This window comes from Mastomys coucha, unplaced genomic scaffold (genome assembly GCF_008632895.1).
Source record: "Mastomys coucha isolate ucsf_1 unplaced genomic scaffold, UCSF_Mcou_1 pScaffold4, whole genome shotgun sequence".
Classification (NCBI taxonomy): domain Eukaryota; kingdom Metazoa; phylum Chordata; class Mammalia; order Rodentia; family Muridae; genus Mastomys; species Mastomys coucha.
Window position 1 is genome coordinate 33,026,058 of NW_022196910.1, and position 18,663 is coordinate 33,044,720.

At 40.3% G+C, this 18,663-nt stretch overlaps 1 protein-coding gene across 7 annotated transcripts in view; it reads right to left on the minus strand.

Annotated features, from left to right (window-relative positions):
* Mettl25 (methyltransferase like 25) overlaps positions 1–18,663 on the minus strand; it is an 81,132-nt gene that overhangs the window by 25,542 nt on the left and 36,927 nt on the right. For all 7 annotated transcript variants that reach the window (XR_004112677.1, XR_004112676.1, XM_031348804.1 and 4 more), the window contains 3 exons: positions 13,286–13,380; positions 10,266–10,295; positions 9,226–9,299 (listed from right to left, as the gene is read on the minus strand). Coding sequence is in view for 5 of the 7 variants with exons in the window: in XM_031348804.1 (XP_031204664.1) it covers positions 9,226–9,299; positions 10,266–10,295; positions 13,286–13,380 (199 nt within the window). In the remaining 2 variants the exon portion in view is untranslated. The remainder of the gene's footprint in view (positions 1–9,225; positions 9,300–10,265; positions 10,296–13,285; positions 13,381–18,663) is intronic.

Here is an 18,663-nt window from a genome sequence, read left to right on the forward strand (position 1 = left end):
GTGCCTCTGTGGAGGACAGCAGACATGTAAGACTGTGTGACTGTGAGCATGGGTGTGCCCCGGTGCCTATGTGGAGGACAGCAGACATGTAAGACTGTGTGACTGTGAGCATGGGTGTGCCCCGGTGCCTCTGTGGAAGACAGCAGACATGTAAGACTGTGTGACTGTGAGCATGGGTGTGCCCCGGTGCCTCTGTGGAGGACAGCAGACATGTAAGACTGTGTGGGTGTGAGCATGGGTGCGCCCCGGTGCCTCTGTGGAGGACAGCAGACATGTAAGACTGTGTGGGTGTGAGCATGGGTGTGCCCCGGTGCCTATGTGGAGGACAGCAATCAGCCTGCAGGAGCCTGTATGCTCTTACTCTACTGTGTGAGGTCCAGGGCTTGAACTGGGTTCACTACTATTCTAAGCAGCTGAAGAAAAGCTCTACTGCTTTGTTCATGAGCATACTGCTAGTGCCTAACATAGTAGGCATATATAGGAGGATCTCAATAGTGGATCCAATCATTAATCCAGCAACCAGAACAAACCTTATTACGCAGTAACAGAAAAATGTATTACTATATTTACTGTATGTACTATAGGAACCCAAATAAAGGCAAGCCTAATGATACAAACAAGAATAAGTTAGTACATGGTGAAAAATGTTAAATGAAAACACAATATAAAGTGCAAAATAAAGAACATACTGTTCTTTAACTCAGCCCTCAAACAGCTCTATGTAGCTAGCTTACTTACTAATGCCATTAAGATTCCACCTTACACCAATTACAAGGGCTAAGATCAAATCCCCAGGTGACAAAACATGCTGGAGAGGTCGTGGATAAAGAGGAACACTTCTCTATTGCTGGTGGGATTGCAAACTGTTACAACCACTCTGGAAATCAATCTGGAAGTTCCTTGCCATGCCCACTCATCTACACCAGTTACATCTGCAGTATTGGGGGTAAAAGCCTGATCAAGGACAAGACGAGTTATGGCCCCAAAAAGGAGCTTGTGCCTCCTGGGTATTCAGACAGTAGCTGGTATCTCCTAACTCAGACGTGTTTCAGATTAATCTTTTCAATCGTTAACACGCCCTCATATTTAGGCATAAAGGTACCCGAAGAAATGATTCGTAAATGGCTAAGATTGGGCATCGTTCCCTGGCCAGCACAATGTTTCCAAACTATCCTAATTTAATTCCAGGCTGTCCTTAGCTTGGAATTTCTCTCAAGGAATCTGACTTATCAGATAGAATGTCCTCAGAGTTAGCAACAGAGGTCAAGCACATTTCTTAGGGCAGTCCCACAAAAGTCAGAACTGTTTTAAGTACTAGAGAGTAATCGAAGGGCTTCCCTTACTCAAGGGCATTAGCTAGAACTGTTAGATCGGAACTTCCTGGTCCTTGCCTCCAGCAAAACCAGAAAATTAGCATAGGAATACCAAAATAGCCCCAGCAGGGAGGGCTCCACTGTTCTTCCGCTGGCTTCACACTTGGCTAGTGATCCTACCGACCTTGATGTGGTCACTTACCTACATGACCTCAGTCTTGTGCCCCTTGTTGTAACCCTCGCCCGCCTACGTGACTCTTGTCATCTGCCTGCTTGCTGTATGCTATTTAAGCCTGAATTTCACCTTGTACAAATACATTCAGATTCACAATACCCTTGTGTCGAGTCTGTCTGTCATTTGCCGACTTATTGCCCACCTGACTAGAATTCTCATCCTGTGGAAATTGGGGTCCCCACAACGAACCTGGTCCATGGCAGTTCCTCAAAAAACTGGAAATAGATCTACCTGAAGACCCAGCTATACATACCACTCTTGGGAATATACCCCAAAAAATGCCCCACCATGCCACAGGGGCATGTGTTCCACAATGTTCATAGTGGATTTATTTATGATAGCCAGAAGCTGAAACAACCTAGAAGTCCCATAACAGAAGAAAGAATACAGAAAATGTGGTTCATTTACACAATGGAATACTACTCAGCTACTAAGAACGAGGACATCTTGAGTTTTGCAGGCAAATGGATGGAACTAGAAAATATCATCCTGAGTGAGGTAACTCAGACCCCAAAGGACATGCATGGCATGTACTCACTAATAAGTGGGTATTAGCCAAAAAAAAAAAAAAAAAAAGTACAGATACAGTCCACAGAACTCAAAAAGGTCAACAAGCTGAAGTGCCTAAGTGAGGATGCCTCAGTCCCACTAGGGAAATAGAAGAAAGCAATCTCAAGTAGGGATGGAGAGAGGCACCTGGGAGGGAAAGTGGATAGTGGAGGAGTGGGGGGGTGGTGCATAGGGGAACCTGATTTGGGTGAGGGAAAAGGACTGAAGCCCTGAGGGCTAGCAGAAAGTATGGAAACAGGCAACCTCGGAAGATAGGAGGTTGGGGGAACCCTCCAGAATGCACCAGAGACCTGGGAGGTGAGAGACTCTCAGGACTCAAAGGGAGGGACCTTAGATGAAATGCCCTACACTAGGGAGAGGGAACTTACAGAGCCCACTGAAAGGCTGGAGGATTTTAGAATTTTAAAATAAGAGTATTTAATAGAAATGTATCAGTAGAAATGTATAACGTATAACCTTTACCTAAAAGGGCATAGAAAACCACTGTAACCAGCCAATAAGGTAGACTAGCCAGTTCCAGGAACCTGGCTAACTCAGAGCCTCAGGGCTCTGGTTTCCGAGACCTACCCCTCCTGACTGATCCACAATGAGGGCGGAACTAGGAATGAAGGTCTACTGGTTTACGAGGCTCTCCACCCCCGACAGGTAGATGAAGATTACGTTCCTAGAATGAATATGTTCCCCTCCCTAAATGACTGAATACCTTGGGTTAGAATTCCCCCTCACTCTCCCTGGTTTGTGGTTTTTCCCTTTAAATATCCCTTACTCCTTGTACTCTGGGTTGAACCCCTCTGGCCTGCAAGGTTACAGGTTCGACCCCTGTAGCAGCCTATCCCAAATAAACCTCCTTCGCTTGCAGCAAGATCAGTCTCTCGTGAGTTATAGGGTGGTCGTGTCATTCCGAGACTTCAGTGAGGGTATCCCGGGCTCTGGGGTCTTTCACCACCTTCAGCAGGAAGACAGGACATCAAGTGAGAGATGAGGTTGCCATCCTACAGTTACAACTCTGACCCATAACTGTTCCTGTCTGAAAAGAATTACAGGATGGAAATGGAGAGGAGCTTGAGGAAAAGAAGGTCCAGTGACAGACCCAAAGAGGGATCCAGCTCAAGGGGAGGTCCCAAGACCTGACACTATTACTGAGGCTATGGAGCACTCACAAAAAGGGACCTATCATGACTGCCCTCTGAAAGACCCAACAACAAGCAGCCGAAAGAGTCATCTGCAGATATTTGCACCCAACCAATGGACAGAAGCAGCTGACCCCTGTTGTTGAATTAGGGAAGGCTGAAAGAAGCTGAGGAGAAGGGCAATCCTTAGGAGAACCAGCAGTCTCAATTAATCTGGATCCCCGAGATCTCTCAAACACTGGACCACCAACCAGGCAGCATACACCAGATGATATGAGGCCCCAACACACATACAGTAGACGACTTCGGGGCCTGTGTTCATTCAGAGATGATGCACCTAACCTCAAGAGACTGGAGACCCCAGGGAATTTAGAGGTCAGGCGGGGTGGGAGGTGGGGGAATCCATGTGGAGACAAAGGAGTGGGGAGGAGGTATGGGATGTGGAACAGTTGGAGGGTGGATGCGGTGGTGAGGGAGGGTGGGGCGGCAATAAAAGATGGAGTGTAAAAAAAAAAATTGTAAAAACAAAATTGCTTAAGGACCCCCATGTAGATAGATGCTCCGATGGTTAGTACTCAGTTGCTGTTCAAGCATAAGGACCTAGGTTCGGATCTCTAGACCTGAAGCATAGCAGATTGTGCCTTTAAGCCCAGCCCTGGAAAGATGGAGAGATGCAGACAGACAATCATGAACTTCAGTTTTAGTGGCAGAAGCTGTCTTACAGGAGAAGGGCCAAACAGCAACTGTTGGCCTCTATGTGCACACCGGTAGGCACTGTACACACAGGGAGGCATACACATCAACACAGATACAGACACAGGCAAATCTTTCATTTGTGACAAAGAAAAACACAAGCAAGCAAACAAACGACAATAACAAAATACAACCCTATCCTCTACTCCAGAGTCCCCAAATTATTTACCATATGGTATATGTCACATGACCAAAAAATACATTAGAGTTGTTTCCTGTAAGCATTTAAATTACATGAATCTAAGTAATATTTGCTTGGTATATCATTTAAAGTATTACAGAATACTTTACACAAGTATTTTGTGATATAAAGGCTAATAATATGCAGAGGAAACTGTCAAAGACACTTGCAGGCTTCTAGACAGAAGGAGTTCTGTCACACATAAAGCTACCAAGGACAGCAAAGACTAGTCAGCCAATGAGAAGATGCTGCACAAAACTTCCAAGATGTAAAACTAGCCTGTATTTAGTACAGCTAGCAAAAAATATTAAACAGTTCTACTTAATAAGAATCTTAGTACCTGACAGTTGTTCACAAATGTCCATAACATTTATGTTGCTGCTGTCAGTGCCTTTGGAGTTTGAACAGGCAGATGCTGACTTAAATACCAACACAGGTCCTCAGAGCCATCAGAATCATTCTTTTCATAATTTTTTTTAGAGTTCCTTTCACAAAGCACTTTAAGAATATTAGTGTGCACATCCTTTGAGAGATGGTTTCAACAAAGACATTTATTAGAAAAGTAATGAACACTATGTTTCACACATTGTTTTGAGCAGTGACTGAACTTTCAAAATACTGCTTTAAGGTATCATTATCAATCTCAACTTACAAACAAGAGAGGGAAAGAGACTCAGAAGCCCTGAAGATGCCACTGTTATTACACTGGGAGCAGGATTCATGGCTGAAGTGTAGAGCTCTTGTGCTTATCATCTTTTATCTTCATATATGTCATGAAATGCCAATCTTAGCCATCCCCAAACACCCTTTCTTTTAATGGTGTCTCTGATGTCTGTCATTCAATTACCTAGTCTTTAAAATATGAATATGCTGACTACAGGCAGGGGGACATCAGATGAAGCATGAACTTATATTAACATTTCTAACAAATACTTTGATAATATCACTCTGGAACAACAATTTGGAGGACAGCACCCCCATGCTGATCAAAGTCCGATCTGTCCTTTTCCAGGTATTTAAACATACTTTGGAGGCAGGTTATGAAGTCCCAGCGGTTGTACTGAAGAAAACCAAGGAAAATTCATCACAGTAATTCTGAGATGACAACATAAATGAAACAGGGACCAGCCATGACAAAGTTCAGAAAGAAAGCACCACAGAAAGGAGTGAGGAGTGAGGGTGTCTGGGAGACATTCTGCAGCCGATGCTGCTTAGTGAGGGACTGAAGGCAGCAGCAGGAGAGAGCTACACAAGGGTCTGCAGTGGAGCTTCCCAGCCAGGGATAGAGGATGCAAAGCCCCAGCTCTTCCAGCATTTTCAAGCAACATCAAACCAATCAGTGTTCCACTAGAATAGGAGAGAAGTGTGCTCCAGCACAGACCAGCACACTGTGGCCAACACAGAGCCCAGGCAAAGAAGAAGAGCCGAGTGATACTTGGGGTATGAGCAACAGGGAATCAAGGCGCCTGAAAGGCTTGTTTGCTCCAGTAGGATAACTAAAACACAGAATATACTCAAGGGAAGTAGAAAAGTAGTAAAAGTTCTTTTACATTCTTTCGTGAAGGAAAGGAAGCATGTACGACTACAAGTGAGTTGGGAGATGATCTATAAGGGGAAATGTGGTCCAATAGAGGACTTTTCATTTAACAAGAATGTGGCTATTAGGAGTTCACCAGGTGGTTGTGGAGAAGGACAAATCATTTTACTATGAAAGTCATTAGAAGACATTTATTATAGCTTAAGTACAATGGCAGAAAGAAGGTAAAAAAAAAATAACTTAAAAAATAAAACTGTGTGGGATTGAAAGGACACTAAGGATTCCATGAGCTATATGTTCTGGGGAAAGAACTGGCAGAAATGGGTAAGAGACTATACCAGGTAGATCAAAGCTTCCCCCAAAGCACAGGAGACACAAAAATAGTCACACAAGAAATGCAACAATCCAGTGCAGCCATGGGCAGCTGCTCAGAGAGCCAAAAATGTATTAAGTGGAAAGGATAGATGTGGCAGATCAGAAGTGGCTTAGAATGTGACAATGAGTATCTTTTAGATTGGCTATATAAAGGTGAAGTATTATCAAATATTTTCAGTAAGTTAGAAAAATGTAATGGTTGAAAGAAAAAGGAGGGGAAATTCAGGGCAGATTACAGGAGCCCTATGTGAGAATAAAGCACGGTCAGCATGCTAAGGAGGAATGCATTCCTTCTTTTAATAGAAGTGAATAGATTAGATCTAGTTAAGATTCTACTCGAGTCAATACAACACTACTCACACAATTTTCCCTGACTACAACCCTACGAGCACGGGGGTGGCACACATGCTCTCCAACCAACAGCTGTGTGCAGTTTGAGGACGCGGTGAAGCAGCCACACACAGGGTAAATGAATGCAAGCACCCAAAGAATAGATGCACCAGCTCAGCTTCTCTATCACCACCAGAGAGCCGCGGACTCACCTGGTACCGTTTACATGCTAATACACACTGAAGACTTCAAACATCATAGAGGAAACGGTCCTTTGTAAATCTTTAAATTATATTTCAGTTTAAAAGAAAAAGTTCTTTTAATTTTAACCTGACTACACAGTGCAGATTAAAGGATCTGCTGTAACTTTGTGAGACTAGATTCTGGTGGTATTTTAAAATTATGCTTTTAAATGATGTCTGGGTAAAGAACCATCTTTCTGAAAATCTGACTCCCATCCTGAGATCTTCTATTTAATACTTTGTAGGTTTTTTTCTGCTCCATCCACTTATTAAACAGACTTTCCAAAGCCTCCATACACACACCTCTCTCTCTTCTTCCAAAGTCATGCTCCGTCCTCCTTCTTCTTCATTTTATATCTACAATGTTTATGTGGGCCACTATTGTATTTGTCTCCCATTGCTTTTATTAAATGTTTTATCATAAAATGTAATATCACACAAAGTTTAAAGAAAGAAGATGCCTAAGTATACCCTTAATGTAGTTTCCCATGCCCCGAGACAGTAAAGTAGTAGACTCTGATTCTAACGGCCTAGACAGCGTCTCCATTATAGCAGGGTTGCCTGGTCTGCTGTCTTACAACCACACCCACCCCTTCCCATCCCACCCCTTCCCCTTTCCCCCAGAAATCAGCAGTATCTTGTAACTTCTGCAACTTTGTCATTTCCAGAACGTACTGAATGGTTCTACTTTGTTTCCCCTAACACCTTGCTCTGCTGTCAAACTGGGCTAAACCCATGGCCTTGTGCATGCTAGAAAACTGTTCTTCCACTGGGCCATGCTTCCATCTCCAAGAATGGGTAAAAACAGAATCACACACTATATATACTTCTATAATTGGGTTTTTCTCTCCAAGGCAATTCATTGGAGATTCAGGTAGGTTGTATATAACAATATTTTGTTCTGTTTTGCTGCCCAGTGAGTAGTCTCTGATAGGAGCTATCAAGGGCAGTTTGAACTACAGATGTATGGACGGACATCTATTTGTTTGTTTGCTTCAGTTTGTATATCCTAAGAACAAAGTGCTATAAATGGCTGCAGAGTCAGTCTCTGTGGATACTCTCCATGCTTGGTGGAGCTCATCCTTGCTACTGTTATGACCCCAAGAGATCTCCACTGACACTGAAGTATCTGACTACTGCTGAGAAACGATGTAAATTCTCAATTTTTACTTGACTATGTTTGCTAGGGGCAAGCTGGGTAGCTTGATAGGGAGGAAATGAAGCTTTTCATGGGGTCTCTGGAAGACTAAGTTGTTAGTGATAAGGTATTTCTTATCACCACAGGTTCGAATGCCAGTATTCTCTTCAGCCATAGACTTAACTGACAGGACTCTAAAACACTGAAGAGGGCATAAGAGTTTAAGAGCCAGGTCAGGTAGATGACTCCAAGAAAACAGTGTCTCCTGGACATAGCACAGCAGCTAAACATACGAATTTATAGCAGCAGTGACAGCATACACAAGACCATGCATCTGAAGCCAGACTAAATTCTAGTACTGGGAGGGGGAACTGGGCACAAAGCTCCACCCCTGAGGACTATTAGCACTTGTTACATGCTAGGAAAGGAAGTGTCAGTTAGTGTTGTCCTGTCTGGAAAGTCAACTGCACTCCAGTGTAAGGACACACATCCACCATTATTTGGGCAGCATAAATTAACCTTGATGTGAGGAAAGGGGGATGGCAAAAAGTTGGGTATGGAAGAAGGAAGACAGAGGGTTGAGTATGTTCTCAAGTCATGGTACCATCTTCCCTGACACTGACAGAGTGTACTCTTCAACCTCCAGGCCCTAGTTCTCCTCACTGCATCTTTCTGCTCTGCAGTCCCAGGAGTTCAGTTACATCACAAGACACCCTGTCTAATTTAAAATCCACTCAATGGAAGCTTGTAAACCTAGGTATTTGCCTTCAAAAGTGTTTCTATTTGGAGACTCAATATGTTGGCCTGAGAACAGCTGAACCATGGATTTCTTGGATTTCTGATGGACTCTCATGCAATATCTGAGTGTCAGTGTGTGCCACAGTGAAGGGTAATGGAAATTTCTGCTTTAGTTACAAAGCATCACTGGTAAGATTATGCAAGCCCTTTAATATCAATAGAACAAGCTTTTACTAATGGAAGGTCCAGCATCTCCTCACCTCCAACTGCCAGTCACTGTACCGTCTGTTTTACTTTCAAGGTCATGCTCTTGCTTGTGGAAAACCCCTGAGTCTGGCACTATCAGTCCATTGTTGCAGATGCTGAAATGTTCCTAAGGTTAGGGACACTCGTGATCCTCTTTGCTTGGGCTAGGCCACACTAATTATCCTTTAGTAGTCACTAATAAACTCAATGCTCTCTCTCCAAAATGGCTTTTCATAAACAAACTAAAACTAATTATAATTTATCATTCATAAATTAACCCAAATATTAAAAAAACCCACTAATCTAACAATATGGTACAGATATTTTATTTATTTACTCTTGTTTGGTTGCCTGGTATTGAACCAAATGTATTTCATATTATAGGTAAACTATCTATCTCAGGGCCCCAGAAAAATGACAAAATAAAATTCTCATACCATTTGCTGATGCCATAATAATCCTTGATAATGTTCTGAAGAACAGCACGATAGAAGAGTGATTCAGTAGGCAGCTAAAAAAAAATGCAGATATATGTATAAGAATAACTGAAACCCAGAAACAAAATTATTCCTAGAGACTTGGGATCTAGTAAACATCACAAGCCTGATCTTGTTAAATAGACAGGAAGATTTTCTAGTGTACTATGGAAATGCCAAGTACTCTTGTTTGAAATATTGTTAGTCACAAACTGCTTACAAAGTTATTTACTTTTTGCTGGCATAGCTACAGAGTACATTTTAATTTTTGCTTTATATTAAGAGAATAAATATATTATAAAAAGATACTTTGCAAATAAATGTATATTTTATAAAAAGTAAGGTTGAATGAGAACTAAGGACAGACTATATGAGATGCATTTGCAGGTTGAACAAGATAATATACATAAATAAAATTTTCAGAGAAAAACAAACAGGACAAACCCAACTATTGTTTCCAAGTTATTATGAACAAATGAAGCTTTACAGTTGCATCAAGAGAGATGAAGGGAGTTGTAAAGTCCCTTCCAGTGCTCATTCCTGGAATAACTCGTCTGCTCCATCTTGGTGAGTATAGATGGGAGGGAGAGACATTCAACATTTCCCACGAAGCCTGTGCCTGGTTGTTCTAGGAATAAACTGGATGTGTCTTAGAATTGACTTTTCTTTTTTCACAAGTAATAAATCCACCTAACACTTACAGTGTATTTTAAATGAGAAAAAAAACAAGAGTATGTACACTCTGACACATGTATTTTGTATGTGATACATAGGACAAGGGCGAAGGGTACATTTTCCTCAAACCTTAATGCATTGTGCTGAAAGTTCACTTTACTTTAAACACACAGAGCATGTATACACTTGAATGTGCAGCGATGACAAGCAGAGGTGATATTTATTAAAATCCACCAGGTTTCAAGTTCAACAGCAGGTCAGGTCTGAAGAGGGCTTGAGAGAAAAACTATATTCGTTCATTAGCTACATAAAACATTCTCACTTACCCCTTGGCCAACTGCAACCCGTTCCAATGCCTTAAAGAAGAAACAATACAAAGTCTGCTGACATATTGAGTCTTAGGAAATTTATAAATATACTCTACAAGGATTTGCAATAGTGACCATCAAAAAGATTAATTAAGTGATAACATATAAGTTTATATAGTTAAAAACATTAATATTGTTAAAGAATGTTACCTCATATGCTTGTATAAACTAGGACTAATTTATAATGGAAATGTGTCATATATAAAAATGCATTCATATTCTGATTATACATTGAATTGTAGAAGGAATTAGCAGAAAATATGGCAGAGTCTGACTGGTGTTTAGTGTGGCTGGATAATCAAATCCAAAGCTGCTGTTATATATGACACATTCATAGATATATTTATAAACTTCTTTGTGATATCTTACACTTTATGGGATGTGTAATTTCATCTTTTTAGTTTTCCTCCAGTGTTGGGAATTAAGCCCAGGTTCTTGTTCTTAATTAAGCAGGTATTCTACCAGTAAGCTACCCCCTTGATCTCTTAATTTCAACTTTCCCAAACAAGAATGAACAGATTGTATGTGGAAGAGTATTTCAGGGGAAAAATATAATCTGCATGTTATATGAATTTCTTAAAGCACATTTTCATCTGGTCTAGTGTCAGAAAAAATGGAACTTGTTAAAAGTGTCCAGTGTCTTCACATTTTCTGAATGCTTGCTTGGTGCTAGTGTTATTTTGGGAGGCTGTAGAACATATCAAAGACAGTCAGCTGGTGGAAATCAATTCCTAGTGATGGATGCTTGAAGGTTATACCCACTCTCTGGAGAGTCATGGTGGCTCAGCTTCCAGATGTGCAGTGGTGTAAACACTATGCCCTCACTAACATGAACTGCACCACAATGAACTGAAACACCCTGAAACTGTGACCCAAAAGAAAGCTTTCTTACATTGTTACTGTTGGGTATTATAGTCACAGTGACACAAATATAATTAATATAGTGCTATAGCACACTTATACAAATCTATGTTACTGATTTTACATTTATACTTAAGAACACAGATATTTTATAAAAATATATACTAACACTTTTAATAATCATATTGAATATATATAATTTTTACATTTCCATATTTATTGGATGTTAAGTATTTAACTAAAATTTTGATTTTAGATTTTAATTAGAAACACTCCAAACAAAGACCAAAATGTGGACATTTCATTCCTTCTTAAAAGGGCGAACAAAATACCCATGGAAGGAGTTGCAGAGACTAACTATGGAGCAGAGACTGAAGGAAGGACAAGCCAGTCTGATATAGCTATCTCCTGAGAGGCTGACAGTATCTGACTAATACAGATGTAGAGGCTCACAGCCATCCATTGAACTGAGTACAGGGTCCCCAATGAAGGAGTTGGAGAAAGAACCAATGGAGCTAAAGGGTTTGCAGCCCCCTAGGATGAACAACAATATGAACTAACTAGTACCCTCAGAGCTCCCAGGGACTGAACCACCAACTGAGGACTATACATGGTGGGTCTGATGGTTCTGGCAGCATGTGTATAGTAGAGGATTACAAAGTCAATCAATGGGAGGAGAGGCCCTTGGTCCTGTGAAGGTTCTGTGCCCCAGTGTAGGGGAATGCCAGGGCAAATAAGTGGGAGAGGGTGGGGTGGCAAGCATGGGGAGGGGGGAGGCAACAGGGGTTTGTTCTTGTTGTTTTTGTTTGTTTGTTTGTTTCTTGGAGGGGAAACTGAGAAAGGAAAAATCATATGACATGTAAATAAAGAAAATATCTAATAATAAAAAAAAAGAAACACTCCAAACAGAAGACAGATAAAGTATAACTGATCTGTGTAAGTTTGCTACTAAAATTTTAAAACTCTTTGTTTTGCTTCAGGTTTCTAGGTTTTCATAATAGGTTTTGAACTATACATGAAACACTTTTTGAATTAAAATGAACTGTACAGACTATCTTGTGTAAGTGCAGTTTTACATACACACAAGGTCACTGGCATGACCATGAGCAGTAGCTTACCTGAGATTGGGAGGATAGTTAGCAAGTGATCATAGGCTAACCTTGTTATTTAACCTGTTATTCATACCTCTGTTCCTTGTGCTACACAGATTAGGTGGGGGATGCTCACTGTATGAAAGTGTGCTTCTGTATGTTACATAACAAATGTTCATCAAGGTAACACCCCTACAAGATTCTACTTCAATTTCTTGCCTTTAGGTCTATGCCTGATGAGCATCGTTCCAAGAATGACTGTTATTCTAACAATATTCTCAGTGTGTTTCATTTACACACTATATCTTATTTTTAAAAACTTACTCTATGTTTATGTAAACCAACACGTTGTGGTGCCCACATATACCTAGTGAAATGTTTAGATCAAGTAAGCCATTTCCCATCTCCATTATTGTATATTTTTGTATATGTGGTAAGAGCACTATGCTCAACATATTTAAGAATATAACACTATAATGTTATGGCTGTGGTTCTGCAATTTAGTTTCCTAGACTTATTTTTTCCAAACTAACTGCATCATTCAAACTTTCTGGTGGTAAATACTAACTTTTAATATTTAGCTTGCCCTTTTGTAAGCTTGCATGGTAACATGGACAAATAATGCCAAAGGCTAAAATGCTCTATATTTAGAGACACTATTCAAATCAAACAAAACAACATTTTTTGACTAGTGAAATTAAACAGTTTAATATTTTCCTATTCTATAAAAATTAGAATATGAAGACTTTTACAAATATACAAACACTGTCAAGCTCTATATAATAAAGTGCTAAACTAATTCTGTGTTTAAGACCTATAGTTGATGCACTTCATATCATAAATAAAACAGTCACATGTAAACTTTTCTATGATGCTGCATGTAAAATGAATGGGTGAAAACCTTTATCATGTTTTTCACAAATTTATTGTCCAGGAACATTAATGGATGTTAAACTATCATTGCCAAAATAATGGATTCCATAAGATCTGAATAAAGTTCTCGAGTTTTCTAGGAAGCTAACACACCAAACATGCTGACATTCTCGCGTTACGGCCGCAGCACCATCTCTCCTCTTTCAGATAGTGGCACATTGGAAATCCCCAGTTTTCCTTAGCATATCCTGCAGGTGGGAAAAAGAACGATTACTTAAATAAAATTCTTCCTCTTCCAGTGGCTATAAATAATCTCCAGAGAGCCAATCAGTCATTGAGGCAGTCAAACAGTGAGGAAAATGAAGTAGTGACAAGATGTTTAACAGTGCATTCCAAGCTTGTCATCTGACAGCTTGTTAATGTTATCAAATGTATTTGCTCAGCAACAGCTACCTTGTGTGTAAGCTTCAGATCTGATATTAACCACTTTGCCAAAAACTATATAAGGTTTAGCAAGACAACTTAAAATTCAAGTCTTCCTACTTAGTGTAACCATAGGAGACAACTAATGACATAATACACATTTATTGCAGACCCATCTTTCTAAGAGGAGGAAAATACAACAGCTGGCAATTTATTGAAGACTAGTATGACTTCATTTTTAACAACACTGAAACATCATCTTTCCCATCACTGGAATCCCTTTTCTGGAATGGGACAGCCATATGGGATCTTATTTTTTCACTGTTTTAAGAAGGAATAATGTTTCTTGTGCATTGCCATTTGGCTCAACTGCACTTATATGGTTCAAACAAGGACAACAAAACCCAACATTTCTACTGCCAACTAACTCAGATGTACACAAGTTGCTAAGGCTCAAACACCTTATGTAGATAAAGCCCCTATACTCTGGGAAGAGAAACTATATTTTAAACTGAGATCTTAGAAACAGGTATTAATGTTATTAAAATTGTGATAAATAATTGAAAATTGAGATAAACATACACTGTTTTTAGTTAAGAAAAACCAAAAGCTTCAAAAAAATTCTTTAAAGAAAATGCAATAGAGGTCTACTCTACTAAGAAATGCCTGTACTATGAAGGATTGGGTAAATTTTGATTAAAAGAGGTAAGATTTAAATTTTATGTGTATAATAAATCATTGAAGTATTAAATTAAAATTCATTAACAAAGCTTCCAAAAGCCAGACTCACAGTCTGACTCTTCTCCTACCTTCAGAGCCGGAGCACAGATATAACTCTAGTACTGACATGGTATTCAATACTAGGAACTCCTACTGTGTGAGTGCTATAAATGCAGCAATTCTAGGATCTAGGTATGCTATTCTTCCTATGTTTCAGACAGAGAAACTGGGCATAGCCAAGTGAAGAAAGCGTGCTGGTTTACATGCTGTCACATGGCAGTGTGGCTACAGAGTCCACGCTTTCAGATATCCAGCAATATCAATGCACATTCCCGATCCATCTTACTGCAGCTCCATCAGAGTCATGCAGCCCTTGAAGCCTACCAAGACTGCAGTGCTCCTTGGACCACTTTTATTTTCAAGATGACCTGGAAAAATGGTTTGAGTCTTACTCAAGATTTTACGACTTAACTGTGACATTAATTGTTGCTTACTGGAAGGATTACCATAGCTAGATAATACTACAAAGAATGAAGCACTGGAAAGCAGGTGTGCTGTTTTATTTATTGTGATTAGAACAAACTCTCACTAATAAAAGCTACTTCTACCATGTCCTTGTTCTTTGTACAGAGAGCGTTTAGTTGTTGAGATTCAACAGAATTTTCCAGTCTCTCACAGAGTTACTACTATTGGATGAGGCTTTGGCCAGTTGGATGTGTGCAGCAGCAATGGATACACACTCATGCTAAATGTGGTGGACACACTCTTCTTCTCTCCATTATTTCTCTAGCTGAATGCGATCATTGTGGTAGACCAACCAGAACAGAAACGAGTGGCACAGTGCATGGAGTCTCAGAAGCTGTTTATAATGGACGTTCCCATACTAAGTCTAGTTGTCGTCTTTGGACTGAAACAGAACTATCCCTCTGTCTTGTTTAGGCCACTGTCACTCTTTTTCTGAACCTATTACGCTTCCTCGTTTGGCTTACAGTCTTTGGGTGATGTAAATTTTGCACAACAACATGATCTTATTCAGAAACAAACCTCATGGGAAGAGAGAAGCAATACCTTCAGAATAGACATAAAGCACTAAAAGGACAGTATTCAGATAGTTCTGTCCTGATTATAATAGAAATCTCTTTTAAGGATGTGACAGTTGGACAGAAACTTAAATTAAATGATAAAGTAAGCCATGAGACTATGGTTGGCCCTCTGTTTCCTATATTCCATGTCCATAGGTACATCAACTAAAGCATAACATCTTTAAAAATTCAGTCTATACAGAATAGACATGGGCAAGTACACTTTCTATGTCATTATTTCCTAAACAAAATGGTATATCATCTCTTTAGATCACATCTACTGTCTTCGGGTTTCTATTCCTGCAGAAACATCATGACCAAGAAGCAAGTTGAGGAGGAAAGGGTTTATTGAGCTTACACTTCCACATTGCTGTTGATCACCAGAGGAAGTCAGGACTGGAACTCAAGCAGGTCAGGAAGCAGGAGCTGATGCAGAGGCCATGGAGTGATGTTCCTTACTGGCTTGCTTCTCCTGGCTTGCTCAGCCTGCTCTCTTATAAAGCCCAAGAGTTCCAGCCCAGGGATGGCACCACCCACAAGGGGCCCTACCCACCTTGATCACTAATTGAGAAAATGCCCCACAGCTGGACCTCATGGAGGCACTTCCTCAACTGAAGCTCCCTTCTGTGATAACTCCAGCCTGTGTCAAGTTGACACACAAAACCAGCCAGTACATCTACATTTATGAGGTATCTATTTAATCTATGAATGATGTTTGAAAGTATAGAGAATTTTCTATATAGGTTGTGTAATGCCATTATAGGACTTTATATGAAGAACTAGACTTCAGGTTAGCTCTGAAGGAGCCTGTAACCAATACCCTGCAGAAATTGAGGGACAATGGGGATGATTCCTAGAAATACCATAAACAAACAGGCAAAAACCCCCATGCTTCTAATGAGATATTCTCCGCAAACAGCTAGATACCTTAACAACTCTAAAATCATAATTGAATAGCAATTTCTCAATTCCTTCTAAAATCCCAACCACATCCTAGTAAGTAAGCAAGCTTATCCCACTGAAAAAGTGTACGAAAGCCAATTTATTTACTAAAGAACAGCGCCAATTCTTCTTACTTGAAACTGCCCCAAAACAAAAAAGTTCCAACCCCCAAGGAACACTATAGATCTTCAGCTCTTTCTCCTTTCCTTCTAAATCCGCTCCCCACTCTCATCCCAGCTCTATGGCAGATCACCTGCTGCAGTACCCAGCCCCCATTCTCAGCAGATCACTGATCTGCTTCTTCACACTTCCTGCCTTCATTCCTCACTCTATTCCAGCCTTCCACTTCAGCAGGCATTCCCTGGTAACCTGCCAGCCAAACCTCCCAAGGAAAGAAACAGGCCTGAGGCATGTGGGTGAGCTTCAGACAGACATTCCCTCTCCTTCCTCTCCGCCATATCCAATCGTCCAGTCTCATAGTCACCTGTAGCCTCTCCTCGCTCTCTCTCCTCCATTCCCAGGGGAGCTACCCTGCATGCTATCATAGGAGAAATCTAAACACCAACCTAGCCACAATCTCTTTGATCTACACTGATGTCCCAGCATTGTAAGACATGCTAGGGCAGTAGTGGCACAAAGTTGTAGGAGTAACCAACCAGTTTCTGATTTAATTTAAGGTCTACTCCATGAGACCCAACTACACTGCTTGGGTTACCAAGAACCTGAGACTAGATAGACAGCCCAGGGATCTAGGATAAAATCCAACGCTATTGTTATTAACAAAGAAGCAATGAAACAACTCCTAATGCCATGTTGCATTACTCAAAGATCAGTGCCTTGTTCAGCCATCATCTGAGAAGCTTCCTCCTGCAGCAGATGGGAATAAATGTGGAGATCCACAAATACACATTTTCAAGAAAGTGAGACCTTGGAACACTCGGCCCTTAATGGGATGTTTCCATCAAATCCCTCCTTTCAAGGGTCAGGGAACTCCAAATAGAGGAAGCAGAGGCAGAAAGAGTATAGGAGCCAGAAGAAACAGAGAACAATAAGAAAACAAGGCCATCTAAATCAGAAGAATCTCTGTAAATGGACTCAGTTTCCTCAGGGAAACTGAGGCAGCATGCACAAGGCTCACAGGGCTCTGCACCAGACGGGGTTCTGGAGCTGAAAGGACCAGTGGGCACTAACTCTGAAGAGGTCTCTTCATTGATAACTACTTGCAAATGAAAATTTAACATGGGAAACGAACTCCCTTTAAGGGCAGGCTGGCAGGTGGCGTGTCCATCAGTGGATGGAGAACAGAAAATAACCTCAACAGCATCTTTGCAAGGTCCCTGTCTTCTTATGAGGTCATGTCAGGTTTTTTCCTATTTATTTATTTATTTATTTATTTATTTATTTATTTATTTATTTTTTATTTATTTAAATTTTCCTGTCTTTCTTACACACACACACACACACACACACACACACACACCCTTTACCATAAAGTCTTTTGTATATATAATATGCCTCTCAAAGTGTATTTTTTTGGGGGGGGATTCCTGAGGGTGCAAACGATAGTAGGATTTTTTTAATCTTATGATACTGATTTTCATATTATCCCTTCAAAACCTGTTTCTTTTCTTTTTCTTTTTTCCTAGAGACAGAAAGGAGGTGGTAGATCCAGATAGGAAGGGAGGTAGGGAGGAACTGGGAGTGAAGGAAACATGTAATCAGAATATATTATGTGAAATAATGAAAAAGTACAAATATATTTTAAAAATACTGTAACCCCAAAACAATGGTTTTATACTGAAAGGCACAACTGCTTTATAATGCATTCAAGGACAAAAGTATGTTTACTTGCCCGGGAATAGGTAAATAGTCTCTCCTAGAGTGAAAAATAAAATTTAGACTGCAAAAAATTACTTAATTCTAGATTGAAAAGAATACAGAATCTCTGAAAAAATAAACAAAACAAAAACAAAAAACAAAATCTTGGAAGGGGTGTATCATTATCAGGAAAAAAAAGCTAATAGTAAGAAACTCATGGCCGGGGCTGGAGAAATGGCTCAGCGGTTAAGAGCACTGACTGCTCTTCCAGAGGTCCTGAGTTCAATTTCCAGCAACCACATGGTGGCTCACAACCATCCATAATGGGGATCCAATGCCCTTTTTCTGGGGTATCTGAAGACAGCTACAGTGTACTCATATACATAAAATAAATACATCTTTTTTTTTTTTTAAAAGGAAACTCATGGCCAAGTTATTCCCTAATCTCTTAACTTCAGGAACTGTGAGAAATAATAAATTCCTGTGGCTGTAACCATGAGTCTCTGTAATCATGAGGGTTGATTTCTTTCTTTTTTTTTTTTTTTT